Source organism: Mus caroli, chromosome 18 (assembly GCF_900094665.2).
Source record: "Mus caroli chromosome 18, CAROLI_EIJ_v1.1, whole genome shotgun sequence".
Classification (NCBI taxonomy): domain Eukaryota; kingdom Metazoa; phylum Chordata; class Mammalia; order Rodentia; family Muridae; genus Mus; species Mus caroli.
The window spans coordinates 57,311,000-57,329,457 of NC_034587.1; the positions used below are offsets into that span (position 1 = coordinate 57,311,000).

General features: G+C 42.4%; 2 protein-coding genes across 4 annotated transcripts in view; one reads left to right on the top strand and one right to left on the bottom strand.

The window, feature by feature from the left end:
- Smim3 (small integral membrane protein 3) overlaps window positions 1-1,783 on the bottom strand; it is a 51,036-nt gene extending 49,253 nt beyond the window's left edge. Inside the window, exons 1-2 of one of the 2 annotated variants that reach the window (XM_021150812.2) lie at window positions 1,501-1,783; window positions 859-911 (exon numbers count right to left, since the gene is read on the bottom strand). In XM_021150812.2, coding sequence (XP_021006471.1) covers window positions 859-911; window positions 1,501-1,560 — 113 coding nt within the window. In that variant the 5' untranslated portion in view covers window positions 1,561-1,783. The remainder of the gene's footprint in view (window positions 1-858; window positions 912-1,500) is intronic. The other variant, XM_029471887.1, reaches the window with a different exon arrangement.
- The window catches only part of Dctn4 (dynactin subunit 4), a 27,530-nt gene continuing 10,747 nt past the window's right edge, over window positions 1,676-18,458 (top strand). The window contains exons 1-9 of one of the 2 annotated variants that reach the window (XM_029471885.1): window positions 1,676-1,902; window positions 4,731-4,801; window positions 8,532-8,710; window positions 11,810-11,853; window positions 14,234-14,341; window positions 15,555-15,575; window positions 15,945-16,018; window positions 16,417-16,529; window positions 16,757-16,866. In XM_029471885.1, the coding sequence (XP_029327745.1) occupies window positions 1,768-1,902; window positions 4,731-4,801; window positions 8,532-8,710; window positions 11,810-11,853; window positions 14,234-14,341; window positions 15,555-15,575; window positions 15,945-16,018; window positions 16,417-16,529; window positions 16,757-16,866 (855 nt within the window). In that variant the 5' untranslated portion in view covers window positions 1,676-1,767. The remainder of the gene's footprint in view (window positions 1,903-4,730; window positions 4,802-8,531; window positions 8,711-11,809; window positions 11,854-14,233; window positions 14,342-15,554; window positions 15,576-15,944; window positions 16,019-16,416; window positions 16,530-16,756; window positions 16,867-18,458) is intronic. The other variant, XM_021150589.2, reaches the window with a different exon arrangement.

Consider the following 18,458-nt stretch of genomic DNA (forward strand, 5'->3'; position numbering starts at 1 on the left):
ATTTAAAAAAAAAAAAAAAAGAAATTTATCAAGGTGTGTTGATTCTCCGCCATGAGGGGCTTTCCTTATGCCATAGCACAATGACCTCATAATGCCCGATGTTCTGTTTAGCAGTGCTAACAGACGACAGCAGAGAAGGCTCTCTGTGCCTAGGGTCAAGCCCAAAGGCAGGAAAACAAAACAAAAACAACAACAAAAACGCAAGTGATTATCAAAACCCAGTTCTTGTAATAGGTGTAGGATTCACAAGGGAACCTGCTGTAAAGTTACATTCCTGCCTAGAAATTTATATCGATTCTGCCGTCAGAATCTATATAAGTAAACCTAGATTTCCCATTTTAAATCCCTACGGCAATTCCTCTGGTGATGCAAAACCACACTTAAAAAACACTGTCTGGCTCTGGTCCTAGACCCTGACGCCTGAGAAGGGAGAATGTGTCTCTATCCAGGAAAGGAGATTTAAACTCACTAAAAAACAAAATAAAACATCTTTTATAAGCCATGATAATCCATGAGGCCAACGAATTCACTAACATGTAAAAAAAAAAAAAACCTGCAAATAATCTGGATAATAATATACTTTCTCCTATGAGCAAAACACATCTATGAAACTAATCTAGTGCCAGGCTGTTTTTCTGGCAAACAAGAGTAGAGAGCCTTTGAACCTTCTAACTCAGGTAGCCCACTAAGCATCATATCTGCTCTGGACTTTTGCTTTCTAAATAAAATCCCTCCAACCTTAGAAAAAGAGTAAGTGTGATTTAATAAATTTTAGATTTAAACTATTAACGTTTAACTATTTATAATATACATTAAATGCTGTATAACTGAAAAGCATTTTATAAAGTAAGCTATTACCTTCTTAGAAAATGTCCTGAAGGTATTCCATATGGGGGCAATGTGTGCAAGCCCTGGAATAAACACAAGAGAAAACGGGAAACAAATCGCCGTGCTTCCCTAAGCCTAGGTTTCCTGCTCTCTAAAATCGAAATAATGCTAGTATCTACCTTTGAGGTTTCATGAGAATTAAAACAGTGCTATGCTTTAAATTTCGTCTACTTCCACTCTCAATGTTTATAGAAGGATTCTCTTTCTGCTCCCATCACGGGCTCTAATGTCAGACACTAAATGCACTATACAAACACATGGTGGCAGACAATGTGAGCCTGGCTCTGGGTGGTATTTCGGGGCTTCACATCTCAGCCTTGATGGACACACAGAATACAGATGGCCCTTGTATTGCTTTCTGTCTTCCACCATTGATAATACATGTTCACAGTATATAGATTCATCGCTAACTCTTCATACTTAGAAATGAATCGTATCTCCACTGCTAGAACTTACTATTATTTCAAAAGAGAGAACCTATGTTTCAAGGGGTCTGTGGCAAGGTCGTCGGAAAAATATGTTGCTGTAACTCGGCTTCCCAGGATGGAATTCTGCCCTGGAAGCTGGGGGTAGGAAGAAGCCTTTGTACAAAACAACAAACAGCACCCTTACTTTCTGGATGATACAAAGAAGAGCACTGAGCCTGTCTGGACTTGGACTTGCGCAGAGCATCCCAGGAGGGCCATAGCAGCCAAGGCTCCAGGAAACGAAGAGGGTGGGACTGAAACCTGAGGAGCGCACGCGCACTTAGACCGCATCCTGCTGGGTCGGTTTAGCTTACGTCAACGTCTACGTAAAAGGCGTAGGGGACGCGGGGAGGGAAGCGCCGGGCTTTGTCACGTGACGGGTGCGCCGGGCGTTGGCTCCTCCCTCACCAAGATGGCGTCCCTGCTGCAGTCGGAGCGGGTTCTCTATCTCGTCCAAGGAGAAAAGAAGGTTCGGGCCCCGCTCTCACAGCTCTACTTCTGCCGCTACTGCAGTGAGCTTCGATCGCTGGAATGTGTGTCGCACGAGGTAACTGGGCCGTCCCGCGGGGGACTGCGCGCCGGGGCGGGGGTGCTCATCCCAGTCACTGCGGCTGGCGGGAAGTTCCGCCGGGAGAGGCGGGGAAACCGTGTGTCTAGCTTGCTGACTGGTCAAGTGCCCCATCATTCAGCTGGCTTTGCGATTTCATTTGCTTGTGGATAGTCACTTGGAAAAGGGGGCGGCCCCGGGTGGGGCTGAGGCTGAACAGATCCTCTTGTTCTAGAGCTGCCTGTAGCTGGACGATTTGCCCTGGACCCTGCGGTCTCCTGTGGGACTTGGCGAGTGGAGGGCTGAGAGATCGGAAGTGTCTAGCTCATGTCACTGAAAGGCAGAAGAAACTGTCTTGTTACCATTAAATGGAGGAGCGTGCAGCCATTCTTGGTCGTGGCCCTCCCTTTAACAGGAGTTCTGACCCTCCTGTTAACAGAACCGGGACTCTGCCCATACAGCTTGCCCAGTTTCTTGAACCGGGCCAAACAAGGACCAAAGCAAGAAGACTGTGATAGGTTGACTTGAGTGGCAAATGCATAGATCGGTCTGTAAAAAAAGACTCAGAGTTCTAGCTAGCCACCGACCCAGACAGCCATTGCAATAGAATTGTTCAGCTTAATGATTAAAAAAAAAAAAAGCACCCAATGAAGTCCCATACCTTCTGCAGCTTTTGATAGAAGTTGTCTATCTGCTATGCTTCTGGGATTAAAAATGAGTAAACCATAAATCCTACTGTTGGGAATCAGTCTGTTGAAAGCTCATACTAGTATTAGCTGTATTTATTCTGTATTCAACTGTGTGACAGGGGCTTTACATAATTTTTCCAGCTACTGAAGATGGAGGCTTGGGTTTGGGAGGCTTGGTGAAGGTTTTGGATAGGGTTGGGTGGGGGTGGGGTCGTCGAGGCAAGGTCTCATGTAGCTCAGGCTAGCCTCAAGCTTACTGTGTGGCCAATGCTGGCCTGTAACTCCTGATTCACTTGCCTTCACCTCCCAAATGCCGAAATTAGAAATGTACACTGCCATGTCTAGCTGTTGACGGTGCATGTTGTTGCAAGAAGGGGGGGAAAGCTGTACTGTGGTGACTCAGGCCTGTAATCCTAACCTTTGCGAGGCTAAGGAAAGAGAAGGATTTTAAGTCCAAGGCAAGCATGAACTGCATAGTAATTTATAGGACTGTCTAGGCTATATTCCACCTCGTCTCTCTGGGCTCACACCCCACCCCCAGAAGTACAGGTTAGGAAGCAAATACAGATTGTTTGTTGTAGATTACAGAGTCATTTAGAGATGGGAGGGAAGACCAGGATCAGAGACTTAAGATCCCTGGGGGTGGGGAGGAAATGCATATGAAAACATGTCCTGTAGTGTCAACCACTTTCCAAATGATGCTTATTTTATTGGGGATACTTTTCAAAATATTAAGAATGGTTAAACCAAAGAATGTAAGAAATCCAGTCCTATTTATACATACTTAACATATTTGTGTCATATATGTGATTTTTTTTTTCTTGGATTTTTGCATTAGCACTTTGTGTGATAGCAAGAATCCTATAATTATCAAATAAAATCTCATTACTTAAAATACTTTCTTACAAAGTTTTTTTTTTTTTTAAGAGTGGATCTAATATGTAAGACTGTGTTTTGAGTTAAATACAGTAATAAGATACTTGGGTTGTTCAATTTGTTATTTTTCTAAAAACCTCTAATTTGGGCTCTAAAGAGCTGGCTCAGCAGGTACAGGCACTCTTGCTGCCAAGCCTGTCAGTCTGAGTTAGGTCCAAGGACCTCCATGATGGAAGCAGAGAACCAAGCCCTGTGCATTATCCTCAGCATCCACACGTGAGCTGTGGCCCCTGCAGGCCACCTCCCCCTTCACATAGGCACAGCATACATGTAAGACAAGCAAATAGAAATCTCTCATTTAGGGGTTGAGGTGGTAGCATAATCGGTAAAATGCTTACAGATATGAAGACATGAGTTCAGTCCCCAGGGTCCTGGTATATACATACTTACAAGCTAGGCACAGTGGCCTGTCGTCCTATCGCAGGCCATCCAACCTAATCTACTTGGTAAGTTCCAGGCCAGTGCAAGACCTGTCTTATAAAAAGGGAGGCCGGGGGGCGGTACTTGTGGTTACAGCCCCCGAGATTTTTCTCTGACTTTCCCACATGAGTCTGTGCATGCATGCCACACGTACACACATTAGGAATCAGACCTCTAATTGGCTGGCTATGTCTATGGAGACTTAAATAATTCTTAGTAAATATATAACTAATGAGTAAACTTAATGTCGTTAAGGGCTACCTTTTTTTTTAAGATGCTGTGTATAAATATTTTGTTTGTATGTATATCTGTGCCCTATGTGCATGCCTGCTGCCCATGGAGAAAGAAGAGGGCACACAATGAGCCACCCTGTGGATGCTGAGAATCCAGCCCCAGTCCTCTACAGGAGCAGCAAGTACCCTTAATCACAAACCATCCTTCCATACACAGCTTATGCCAAACTAGATGGTTGGTCACAGCTTGACCTTTGTCGTCTTAATCAATTCATTTGGAAGCTTTGAAGTATCATATAGTCAAGTCTTGACACAGCTGACACATAAACCTTGATGATAGGGAACAGAAAATACAAGAAAGGAAAAAAAATGGGATTAAAGGGAAAAAAAAAACAGACAGGTAATTGCTAAGTTGGAAACAGTACAGGTGTTTTGTCTCTTCCCCCCACCCCCAAACACTCCCCTCCTCCCAGATCAGTGAGGTCTGACCTTTTGGTGCAGTATAGCATATTTTAATAATGAGTTTCACTCCTTTCTTATTTCCTCATAGGTGGACTCACATTATTGTCCCAGCTGTTTAGAAAACATGCCATCAGCTGAAGCCAAATTAAAAAAGAATAGGTAAGAACAGGATGAATTTTTGTGTTTTCCATTTGTTGGTTTTGAGGATATTTTTATTGAATATTTTCTTTATTTACATTTCAAATGTTACCCCCTTTCCAGGTCTTCCCTCTAGAAACCCCCTATCTCATCCCCCCCTCTCCCTGCCTCTATGAGGTTACTCCCCGACCCATCCACCCACTCCCACCTTCCAGCCCTGGCATTCCCCTACACTGGGGTGGTTTTGAGGATATTGGGGCCGAAAAAGGGTTTTATTCCATGGACCAGACTGACCTCATATTCTGATCTCCCCCAGCCTAAGTGCCGGGGTTCCATCACAGTTGTCTTAAGAGTCGGTTAAGGAAACACACAGGATCAAACAATCCTTGTTTTCATGTTGGAGCATCATCATTGCCTAAGATAACTTTGATCTTATTTTTTAATGTAATGTCTATTTTAGAAGACTTCTAGATTAAGAATTATTTTTAAATTAGCACAGTCCTCTCCCCTTTTGTTAAAAAACAGTATTGTATTAGTCTCGTCACCATAGGCTTCTTGTGATTGGACCTGGTTCTTAGACTTTCACTGGTCTTGATGACTTTGAAAGTACTGAGGGATGCTGGGGCAGTATTTCTAGAATGCCTTTCAGTATTTGTGTGATGTTTTTATAAGTAGACTGGAGAATGGGTGAGAGTGGGGAGTTAGACACCCCTCTCAAAGTTTGTCTGCATTAATTCTTTAGGACTTTCTTCCATAGTCTGCCTCTTTTCTCTTTTTAGTCACTACTCATGGATATCTATTTTACACATGGGGCGATAGTGCTTTATTTTGTTGGTTTTCTCCCTTGAGCGTTCTGTCCCAGAGCCACCGGGAGCTCTTGTACTCTTCTCCTGAAGCCTTCTAGCCTTGCCTCTATCCCTGGGAAAGAGAGTGTTGTCTTGTTCCATGAATTTGAGCATCATTCTCTTACCAGTGCAGTACTGGAATAAACAGTACTTTAAGGTATTTTAAGTTTAGCATATATATTCTTCTGCCTCTAACTAGAATTTGTCATTTCTCAAAGGACCGTGGTTCTTGTCAGTGGAGGACATGTAAGAACCATGTCTGGCTGCTAGATGTGTCCATTGCTACTGCTAGTGCCAGGTTTAGTCTGATGTGAAAATTCTGGTTACCAGCCAGATTCCTGTACCTCTGTGGGTATGAGCCACTATTATTTGTCTCTCCTGCTCTAAGAGGTTACTCCTGAGAATCAGACACTGCATCGTATGCTTTCTATACATTGATTTATCACTTCATTTTCTTGTGACTCTTTGTAGGGTAGATGGTATTACTTCCCTTATTTGAAGACAATAGACACTGTACAATATTATACAGATAATATTGTAACAGATAATAGACACTGTATAAGACTGCAGGTGAAATCTTAATAACTCTCAGGTTGTGAGAGTCCTAAAAGCACCAGGGCAAATTGGGTGTGGTTGCTCACACTGTAATCCTAACACTTAGAGCCAGTGGCAGAAGGCTCTCAAGTTCAAGACCAGTCTGAACTATATAGACTTCGTTTCTAACAAACAACAGCAAAAAGCACCAGGGTCCAAGGCTCCTAAGGGGAAATGTTCTCTGAGTGCATCTCAGGAGAAAGCAGAAAGCCCTGCAGCGTGCCCCTTTAAACCACGCCCCATCCACGGTGGTGTCCCTTTCAGCTCTCTGGCACAGCTGGCAAATAGTAATTTTCCAAATCCAGTCTCAGAGTTGCTTATGTTGTTGACTCTCCATTTTCTGTCATACAATGCTTTATCCTCTCTAGCAGCATAAACTGTGACCTTTGTCTTTTTCTTTAAAATCTCTGTGATTTCTATAGGTATAAAAGGAAACTAGAGCAGTAAACTCCACCTAGAAACTGGTTTTTCTCTGTAGAGGACTTGGAATTGGGCTCCAATGTGTCACACGCTTTGGTGGTAATTGTTTTGTTTAAAGTCGTCGGCGGCAGCGTCATCGGCAGTGGCCGCGGCGTTGTTGTTGTTGTTGTTGTTGTTTGAGACAGGGTTTCTCTGTGTAGCCCTAGCTGTCCTGGAACTCACTCTGTAGACCAAGCTAGCCTCAAACTCAGAAATCCGCCTGCCTCTGCCTCCGGAGTGCTGGAATTAAAGGTGTGCACCACCACTGCCCGGCTTGTTGAGAGTCTTAAGTGAATATATAGTACTTTTGAGATGTTAAACTTGGTAAGAATACCCAGAAAATTTTTTTTTTCCTTGAAAGTCTTTGAATTCTTAACACTTGGACCATACATAGTTTCCTAAACTGTGAATTGAGACCATTTATAGGTTCACATGACTAAATGGGAGGACTTTTAAAAATTGACAGTAGTGAAAGGTTTCTGAAGCAGAATCTAATTCAGAGTCAAACACGTAATAAGTGAGGTATTTGCAGCAGGGCTTGCTCACATTGTGTTGCACTGCCTCTTACGGCCTTGGCTCTGAGCACTGCCTGTGGACTTGGCAGTCCTGGTGCTACACTGAGTGCTGCCTGACATCAGCTCACAGTGGAGACTACTGTAGCTTACAACTGCATTTGTTTCAGCACAGACACAGTTCTGCTAGAATACAAACATATTAGCTTAATCATTGCAAAGACAACATTTTCTACCATCGTTCCTCAGCATGTATCAAGTTTTGTTGCTTGTATTGTGTAAGAATAGTTGATTTTATAAGTTAACTTGAGTTGCTGGCTTAAGCATTATTATTACTATTATTATTATTAATTATTTTAATTATTAAATAAGGTTGGGGAAGAGTAAACAAAAACCAAGTATAAGGAACCCTGCTTTTTTGCAAACTAAAATTGAAAATATATACACCAAAAAAAATACCAACTCTGAAAAGCATTGAAGATTCTCTATCCTGCATTATCAACTATTTAGCAAAGATTTAATTTATTATGTAAAAATAAACAAGCACACTCATTAGTATACAATTTTGCTTTTATCTTTAATTGACCAAGGCAGCACAGTCAGTCAGCAGGGTCTCCAGGGAGGGAGCGAGGATTAAAAAGAAAAAGACAGCCGGGCGTGGTGGCGCACGCCTTTGATCCCAGCACTTAGGAGGCAGAGGCAGGCGAATTTCTGAGTTCGAGGCCAGCCTGGTCTACAAAGTGAGTTCCAGGACAGCCAGGGCTCTACGGAGAAACCCTGTCTCGAGAAAAAAGAAAAGAAAAAGAAAAAGACAATAGAGGACACTGTAGCATGACCCCAGCCAGGGCTGAGGCTGGGGCAGGTTTATTTTTATTTTTTTTTCCAGTCTGCTTTTATGTCATTCTAGGTACCTACAAAGAATCTGGTCAGTCTTAAGGCATCAGCAAAATAGCCAAGGAACAAACAAGACAATGCGCAGAGCCCTGGGTATTCAGAGACTTAAGATGATCAAGATCCCGAGCCTACTTCCTTGTTACTTCCGTGTCCTGGCCTAGTGTCAGATTCTTACCAAATTCCTAGAAGGCAGGCCCCAAAAGCTCTTCACATGTATAAACAATAAATCGTTTTTAAATTTTTCTTGATCTATTAGCAGTAAATGTTTTATTTGTATACCTGTTTCACAATAATATATACTAGAGACTATGTAAAAATTTCCCCAGTGAAAGTGCTCAAAAGTAGACAAAGGTTTAAGAGATCCTGAACTAAGCCCACGTCTAACACGTAGTGGGTGCTCGATAGATAAGTCCAGGCTGAGTGAATGCTGTGTTTGTCCTGTCACAGATGTGCCAACTGCTTTGACTGTCCTGGATGCATGCACACTCTTTCTACCCGTGCAACAAGCATCTCCACACAGCTTCCCGACGACCCAGCCAAAACCACCATGAAGAAAGCCTATTACCTGGCCTGTGGATTTTGTCGATGGACATCTAGAGATGTGGGCATGGCAGACAAATCTGTCGGTGAGTGAGGCGTACATGAGATTGTATACCACTGTCGGTGCTGTAATTCAGCTCTGTAATCTGTTGGGCAGTAGAACCTAAGTTCAGAACAGTTGTCATCAGGTCTTCTGGGTACTCATTTATGTGTCAAAGCGTGATGATGTTGTTCCTGTTGTTTTGATTTGGTGGTGTTTTGGTTTTTGGTTTTGTTTTGTTTTTTTTTAACTTTTTTAATGATTCATTTTTATTTCATGTGAATTGATGTTTGCTTACATGTTTGTCTGTATGAGGGTGTTGGATCCTTTGGAGTTACAGTCAACTGTGAGCTGCCATGTGGGTGCTAGGAATTGAACCTGGGTCCTCTGGAAGAGTAGCCAGTGCTCTAACTACTGAGCCGTCTCTCTCAGATAGAGTAATACTATTTAATTTTCTTAGAATTGGTAAAGTAGCCTTTATAGATCTAATACTTTTCTAAAATCAAACTTAATACCATTTTTTTTAAGTATATTTCTTGAACTAGAGCTGTAGCTCAGTTGGTAAAATGCTTGCCTAGCACTTATGAAGCACTGGGTTCAGTCCCCACACTGCATAACCCAGATATAGTAGCTTACACCTATAATCCCAGCACTTCGGAGGGAGAGGGAGGGGTAACAAAAGTTCAGAGTCATTCTTGCCTGCCTGGGGCTCAGAGCCATCCTGGGCTATGTGAAACTCTGCCTCAAATTTTTCTTTTAAATCTGAAATGTAAACGTCATGGACAAAATTAAAAGTGATTAACTTAGAACACCAAGACTCAGAAATAGACTAAAGATGACTAACCAAAACTAAAGAGCCTTTGTCTATTTTCAAGAGAGACAGAAAGAGCACAGCAAGGAGTTGAACAGTGGATCTCATAACTGAACATAAAAAAATGATCATCTTAAAAAGTGTTCATCTTGGGGAGGGTTCCCCTTTATCAGAGAAGAACGAGAGAGTGGGTGGGGGAAGGGCTAAGAAAGAGGGGTGTTGGAAGGAGGGGGGTTGGGATCGAGATGTAAAGTGAATGAATAAATGGGGAGAAAAAAACAACAAAAAAGTGTTCATCTTAACTACAGATTTTGAAAATACAAGAAAATACAAGTGAAAACTTTATTCCACAAATATTTTTTTAAATCTGATTTATATCATGTTAGCCAAACAGGTTAATTCTCATATATTACCATCTCCCTAATAAATTAATTTATTTTTACTTTTTGTTTGTTTGTGTGTGTGTGTGTGTGTGTGTGTGTGTGTGTGTGTGTGTCTGTTTGGAGACCAGAGGACAACTCTCAAAAGTCGCTACTCCTCACCGTTTGAGTTTTTGGACTCTAACTCAGGTCATTAGGCTTAGTGCCATGTGCTTTTAAATCAATCCTGGGTGCTCTGAAAGAGCAGCCAGTGCTCTTAACTGCTAAGCCGTCTCTCCAGCTCCAGCTGTTTATTTATATGTTGTTCATATGGGGAGTCAGCCAACGTGCGTCACATGGGTGCAGTGCCCACGGAGGCCAGAAGAGGCTGTTCTGGAACTGGAGTTACAGAAGGTTGAAAGCCTCTATCTACTCTCCGTGGTGCTGGGAACTGAGCCAGGGTCCTCTATAAGAGCAGCAGTGCTCTCGGCTACTGAGCTGTTGCTCTCCTAGTCTGTGTTTGTTTTATTTTGTGACAGTTTCACTCTGTTCCAAACTGGTATGAAGGAGATGGTGATTCCTGGGTCTGCACCAGGGCGCGTGTGTTATGGATTCCAATTCAGTGTTTCTATAGGATCCCTGAGTGCGCAGATGAATGGATCTCTGACTATTGTATCTTTTCTCGGACTGTTTTCCTTCTGTTTATCTGTTTTGTCCAATTCTGGTGTGTTAGTTTTGTTTTATCTTCTTGTCCTTTCTATTTTTTTTAACTTTTTTTAAAAATTAATGGTGATTTTTGTGTTCAGCATCCAGTGTTTCAGAATTATAGGCATGAGTCACCACACCTGACTAGTTTCTATTTTCTTTATTATCTGTCACATATATAGCATCTTTAGCAAAGTGTGCACAGATCTTTTTGTCTTTTTTTTTTTTAGAAACAACAACAAAAAGGTCATCGTGCCTCCACCTCTTAAATACTGGAATTATAGACACATGCTACACTACCATATCTGGTTCCTTTTGCCCACTTGGTGTCGTGTGTGAGTGTGTGTGTGTGAGTGTGTGTGTGTTTATACTTTGTACTTTGTTTCCTGTCAAAGAGATTTTAGCCTAATCCACTTTTGATGGTCTACTTGTATGCTTGTAGAAATGTAAGTTTTAGGTTCCCACCTATTGTCTATTTCTCAGATAAGTTCTGTACATTTTTTTAATGCTCAAGGGTTTTGAGGTTTGTCTGGGTTTTGAGTTTAGGGGATTTTGTTCTGTATGTGCAGATCCAATTGCTACAGCACTGCTTATTTAGAATCTGTATCATTCTGCAGATAAGAGCAGGATTTCTAGATTCTGCCTGCTTCCTGAGTTGGTTTCCTGACTCTGCCACTTACTATCCATGTAACTGTAGACCTGTAAGCAGTTCTGAGCTTTCGCTTTCTCCTATAAAATGGGAGCAGTTAGAGTACACGGCCTCAGAGTGTACTGTGAGAACTGAACAGACCCTGTGCATTCATTGCTGCTGCTGTTGGTGATCATTAGCACCCTCCTCATGTTAAAGAGAAAAGGTTCTGCTGGACTTGTAGCCTAGGCCTATAATCCTAGCTACTTAGGAAGCTGAGGCAGGAGGATTACAAAATCTACACTTGCCTGGGACACAGCAGGGCCAGCTCTGGCAACTTAACAGGATTGTGTCTTAAACATTTAGAAATAAGACTGATGAGATGGCTCAGTGGGTAAAAGCTCTTGCTGCATAAACTTGACTACCTGAGTTGTTTAAAAGGCTTGTCAATGGTGGGCAAAGCCCTAGGTTCAGTCCCTAGTACTGGAAAGAAAGAGGCTTGCGGAGAGCTCTTCTTAGCATGTCAGTCCATAAGGTTTCTGGTGTTCTTTCTTGGAAATTCTGTGCTTTTATGTTTTTACTTTATGGCAACATTTTATAAAAATAAAAAGGTAAAATTACTGTTTAATGTTTATTTTCTAGCTAGTGGTGGTTGGCAAGAACCAGAAAACCCTCACACACAACGGGTAAGTACATGAATATAGGCCTTAGAGGATGAAGCAGGAAGGGCGGCGGGTGTGGCCCATGCTGAGAACTGCCTGCATTTGTGCCCGGGGTTCAGTTACTCACAGAGAGCCACTAAGTCAGTGGCAGTGTTCTTGGTTACATAAATTCGTGGAGAACACTGTAGTTTTGGTTCTGTGTTCCAGATATATTTCAAAAAGGAATGAAGTGGCTTTTGTTGTTTTCTTCATACAACCAACAATGACTAAAAGTTTCCTTTGTTGTCAAATGTTCTGGAAATAAGAGCATTAGACCTTTCAGTCCTAAAGACACTGCTAAGTTTGAAGGTTCCCTAGATGGGTATGGCTATCTGTAGAAGCAGGATGGAACGTTTGTGTACTCTCAGTATGTACTTGCACTTGGCCTCTTAACCTCTGCCTTAGAACAGTGGAAAACTGTAGAGCTGCTATCAACACGCACACTGTACTGTCAGACTGAAAGCTAAGCAAATACTGACAGAAAGGATCCAGGGTGAGAGGGCAGAGAAATGGTTTTCTCACATGTGTTAGTGGGTACTATAGGTTGATAAAGGTTTCTTGAATTGTTTGCTGCTACAGAAAAGCATGCATGTATGAACAAGTACTTGTATATGTAAGTGTGTGAGACAGACAGACAGACAGACAGACAAAGACAGAGAATCTTTAGCTTGTCTGATGGGAAAGGGAGAAAACATCTCCAGTAAAGTAGAAAAGTACCTATTGCAAATAATGTGAGGGAGAAATTGTGCCTTGTCGACTCTTGGGAATTTCAACTGTTGAAGTCAGCATGTGAGCATGCTGATGCTGTCTGGCAATGCTAGCCACAGTCGGGGAAGAATTCAAGCAGGGGAATAGCCTGTAGGTGGGGGAAGTGAGGATAGAGTGTCTGAAGTAGAGTGTAATAGCAGCAAATGCAGAAGGAGAGGGGGTTGAGGGTTGACCTTGTAAGCCAGGACTTTGAGAAGCCTTTACGTGTTTAAAAGCCAGAAGATGACAGGATCATGCTAGTGCTTTTTAAACAACTGCATGGGCTGGAGAAATGACTCTGGTTGAAAGCACTGGCTGTTCTCCAAAGGACCTGGGTTCAATTCCTAGTACCTAATGCCTACATAGCAGCTTCAGTTCCAGGGTGTCTGAGTTCCGTGACTCTTGCTGTGATAAAGGCCATATCCAAAAGCAACTTGAGGAGGAAATGTTTATTTCATCTTAAACTCAGGTCACACTATCACTTAGGGAAGTCAAGGCAGGAACTAAAGCAGACCAAGCAGAATGCAGCTTACTGGCTTGTTGTATGGCTTGCCTGCTTTGCTTTCTTATATACCCAAGGACCACTTGCTCAGGGGCGGCTTCTACCCACAGTTGGTGGGCCCTTCCCACATCAATCATTAGTCAAGAAAATGCTCTACAGTGTTGCCTACAGTCAGTCTGATGGAGACAATTCCTCAGTTGTTCTCTTCCAGGATAACTCTAGCTTTTACCAAGTTGACAAAAAATATCCCAACTAGGTCATGCAGGATCCACCACCCTCTTCTGGCCACTACAGGCACTACACATTTGTGGTACACAGACATAGTTGTAGTCAAAACACCCATATACCTAAAATAAATCTCTTTGTAAAAAGATGCTGATTTGAAGACAACTTATGTCCTGTTGTAAGAAATGATTAGATACCTTTTAGAACATTACTGCTATGCAGTGAGGTCCAGCCTTTGAAAAGAACAGGTAGATATGTTAATAATGGATAGAAAGATGGACCAGATGACTTATAGGAAGTCCATTATACTTGGAATGAAAAGTATCTACATGGGTGTTTTAAAGTGTATTGGATACTGTGTTCCCGAAGCGTGTCAGGACATAACTGGTAATAGCTGGTACCTAATGAAAGGAAAGCCTATCTTCAGCACAAAAGATGCAGCAGAGTTACAATATTCTTGCTGTTGTATGTTTGAATGATTATAATTAACACTGCTTTATGATAAAGGAAATTAATCAAAAGGTGACAGAGGCAGGTGGGCCCTGCAGTCAGGGCTAAATGGTGGAATGCTGTTTGAAAATTAATACAGGGAGGTAAACAGAATGTCACGTCACACCCAGGAGGGATGCGTAGTGAGGTATGGGTGAGGTGTGGAGCACAGCGCCCTGATAGCATCCCTACTCCTGTAGCCCGGGCATCCTGTGGCTGGACATGAAGAGTTCATTTTAATTCTGAAAACACTAATGAGAAAAAATTCTCTTTACAGAAAAGGAACAAACTTACCCACTTCATAGTTTTTCCTGTTTCTTTGTTCGTTTTCTTTCTGGTCAGTGCAGTGATTGACTTCCTTAGTCTTTTCGAGAAACAAATACAGCCTTTGATTTCTTGTAGATGAACAAGTTGATTGAGTATTACCAGCAGCTTGCTCAGAAGGAAAAGGTTGAACGAGATCGCAAGAAGCTGGCACGGCGAAGAAATTATATGCCTTTGGCTTTTTCGGTGAGAATTTGGCACAGAAAGACATTTTGTAAGTCCTCTAAGGCGTCGGAATAGTGGCCATTTCAGAAAATGGCCTGAGCCCTAGACAGAAGCACTTGGTATCAAAAACAGTTCCTCCGGTACAGACGTGTCAGCCCGCAGCTGTGCTTGGTGTGTCATTCATTCTATTTAAATCCCTTGTGTTTTCATAAGAGCAGCTATCTTTCTTCCTCCATTGCTCCATTTCATTTTATTCCTCCCAAAATTTACTGCTTAATTTTTTAGGCTATACAAACTGTTTGCTGCTTCTGCTTATTACAGAAAGATTGTAAAGAAGGTGGTTGAGCGGTAAATTTTATTTTGCCTTCCCTTGTAATGTACATTTGGCACTGGGGTTTCCCAGTTCTAGTCTTTTGTTCGTTTGTTTTTATTTTGACACCCTCCCATCCTACTCCCCCGCCCCCCATGGAAAGTGCTGACACGTGCAGTATTTGTTGTGGTGGCGCTGGCACTGCCAGGGGAAGCACTCTTTCACAGGCTGTACCCCGAGCCCTGCACAGTGTGTTTGTGTCTTTACATAAACAGTGCTATGCGCAAGTGGAATTACTTGTGGAAATTGTCTGTAGATGCCTTTTCTGCTGGTTTATAACTACTAGACAGAAGCAACAGTTGGGATTTTGAGTTTTTCTTGTTCCATAAGTCTCAGGTATTCTCACAGAACAGTTGTTTTCTCTATACTTGCTTGAGCCCTAACATGTTGACATTGAATCAGTAGCACGTATTGAGTGTCAATGACATGTTAAGCACTGTGCTAAATATAAATACACAATGCATATCATCATATCTAATCACAACAGTCCTATGAGGCTGATAGTACCCCCCATTGTACACTTGACATGATATTTGCAAAGGTGAAATAACTTTGCCATACTACATCTACTGGACAATTAGTTAAGCCACTAAAGCTATAATGTGAAATACATAGATTTGCATTTAATTGAACATGAATATTTGCAAAGCACCGACACTTAGAACAGAAGAAAGCGGATGTTCCCCAATAGTCCAGCGGCCTGATCAGTACCTCCACCCCTACATACTCGGACAGGACTTGGAACTCAATGCTCTCTCTCCTTGCAACCTTCCCATATACCTGCTGGCTGTATGCATTTGCTTTTATCTTATGCTTCATTTTTTTATCTCTGTTGCAACCTGCTGCTATTTGGGGGCTCCACAGCAACACACTATTCATGTAGTGGTAAGTCCTCTTTTATGATTCTTGCTAACCCTGATGAAGTTAGCAGACAGTCGTTATGTGTCTTAGACACTTCACGTAGTTCTTGCCTGAGCCATAGCTTGGATGTACTTAGGCTAGTGTTAAAAGCTTGGTGTGGTCCACTTTGACTGTTTGACTGTAGTCTCTGTGTTGCTTATTCTAGGAATAGAATAATAATGTGGGTTACAGAGAGGTAGATTTGGAGTAGCTATTTGGCTTCACTAGTTTTGGTTTTGCTTAGTTGTTGCTTTTTCCCCTCAAGCTTCCAATGCTGTGCTCTCCTAGTGCTTGCTTTCGCTAGCAGGATGTGTAAACTGGCCTTTCTAATGCAAGGTTCTGAACTTTGTTTAGGACAAGTACAGTCTTGGGACCAGGCTTCAGCGACCACGAGCTGGTGCATCCATTAGTACACTTGCTGGACTTTCGTAAGTTTGGACATCAGACAACTGAGAACAGCAGATAACAAAAGGAGTGTTTAAAAGAATAAGTTGTTTTTTTTAAGTTACCAAATGGAAAAAGATTCTTAGACTAAGAAAAAACCCAAACTTTAAGATACTCTATATGCTGAGCAGTGGTGGCGCACACCTTTAGCCCCAGCACTTGGGAGGCAGAGGCAGGCAGATCTCTGAGTTCGAGGCCAGCGTGATCTACAGAGTGAGTTCCAGGACAGCCAGGGCTACACAGAGAAACCTTGTCTCAAAAAACAAAACAAACAAAATAAAGGATACTCCACTTGAGAGGAGTAGCTAATACTTGAGTCATACTAAGGACTTTGGGGATTCTCCAGTGGACTCTTGGGAAATTACTGCCTCTCACTTTTTAGCCTTAGAGAAGGAGAAGACCAGAAAGAGGTGAAGATTGAGCCGGCTCAGGCTGTCGCTGAAGTGGAGCCTCTGCCTGAAGACTATTACACGCGGCCAGTGAACCTAACAGAAGGTAATGTCCTGTGTCCTTCTGTCCTGCTCTGTTTTCCAGCTGCTTGTGTTGGGACTCCCTGCATGCCTCGGGACTTGGAATCTTAATAGTAAAATGAGAATAAACACATGGACTCATTTTAAAACCTTATCATATTGGCATATTGCTTCAGGAGCATACTTTGCCCACATACAAGTCTAATTGTGAAAATGACTGTATACTAAGCCTGGTCTCTGCTTTCTTGTTAGTGACCACCCTTCAGCAGCGCCTCTTACAGCCCGACCTACAGCCAGTCTCTGCTTCACAGCTTTATCCTCGACACAAGCACCTTCTAATCAAGCGGTCCCTGCGCTGTCGGGTAAATACTCCTCTGCAGAGTTGCCTGTGCACAGGAGAGAAGCAGGTAGACGTGACTGTATCTGGCCATGGTAGTAAATACAGAAAGCTCAGAGAACACAGCAGGTAAAGTGGACATAGGTTTCAATTCTGATGACTCTGGAGGCCGCTGCTGTTGTTCCTACTTTACAGATATGGAGACTAGAGTATCTGAAGGTAGAGTGCACCCTCAAAATGTAAGCCCACAAAAGAATGCAAGGCATTTCAGGCTAATCCAAACAGAACACTAATAAACTATTTAAGAAGAAGCAAGAAAAAAGGTAATCCACAGTTTCATCTCTAGGAATGTACAGAACAAGCAATAGAGTGTTGTGAGTAAATTGTAAAAACAGAATGGAAGGAGGAAAGGTCTTTTAGATTCCATCCTGTGGTGCTGTGGGCATTCTGTGGGGATGCACTCTTACCTTGCCTGGTGGATGCAGAGTGGTACCCACTGGTCGCACACAGCTGCCAAGTTCTTGAAATGTGAAGTTAGCCAAGATACTGACTCATAATTCATTTAAATAACCACATGTGACTAGTGTCTGATGTTCCTAAGTGATGCATCTCTGGAGAAGAGATTTAAATGTGTACCTGCCAGCACGGTGTGCACACTTTCTGTAGTTCCTGATCCAGGCAAAGCAGAGCCTGTGTCCTTACAAAAGGAAGGGAAGGCGGAGAAAGGAGCAAACAAGGAAAAATGTGTACAGTCTGAGAAGTCTAAATTAGCAGGATTTTTTATGTTATCAAAGAATTCAGTCTCTCTTTTTAGGGATAATATTTTTCATGTTTTTGGAGATGGATGCTAAAACATATGGATAGGTGGCATAATGTCCAGTATTTACCACAAAAAATAACTAAGAATATAGAATAACCATATAGCAGATGCTATTGTTTTAATCTTAATTTTTGTATTTTTCATCTTACTGATTTTTATTGGTTTTTGTTCTGTGTGCATTGGTGTTTTGTCTGCATATATGTCTGTCTGTGTGAGGGTGTCAGCTCACTTAGAGCCAGGTTGCAGACAGTTGGGAGCTGCCATGTGAGTGCTGTGAATTGTACTGTGGTCCTCTGGAAGAACAGCCAGTGCCCTTAAACCATTGAGCCATCATGCCAGCCCTAGCAAAAGCTTCTTCTTAGGCTCAGATGCAGTTCAGGGTGTGAAGGAAGGCATGTGCTCTCAAGCATAATAGTGCTTTGATCCCAGGAACCCACATGGTAGCAGTGCCCACATTCACACTGATTAATTATGCAAGTAAAAGACATAGATTATCTAACTAAATAAATTGAACAAATGCTACAACTCACTTAGAACCAACACAAAATACAAGAATTTAGAGAATAAACATGCTGAAGAGCTGGACATGATAGTACGTGCCTGAAATCGAAGCTCTTGGGAATCTGAGGCAGGGGCATATTCACTTCGAGGCCAGCACAAGCTATATAACAATGCCCAGTTCGGGATGCGAAGAGCTGGACACGGAGCTCAGTGCCCAAGTGCTTACACAGCACACACAGGGCGAAGAGCTGGACACGGAGCTCAGTGCCCAAGTGCTTACACAGCACACACAGGGC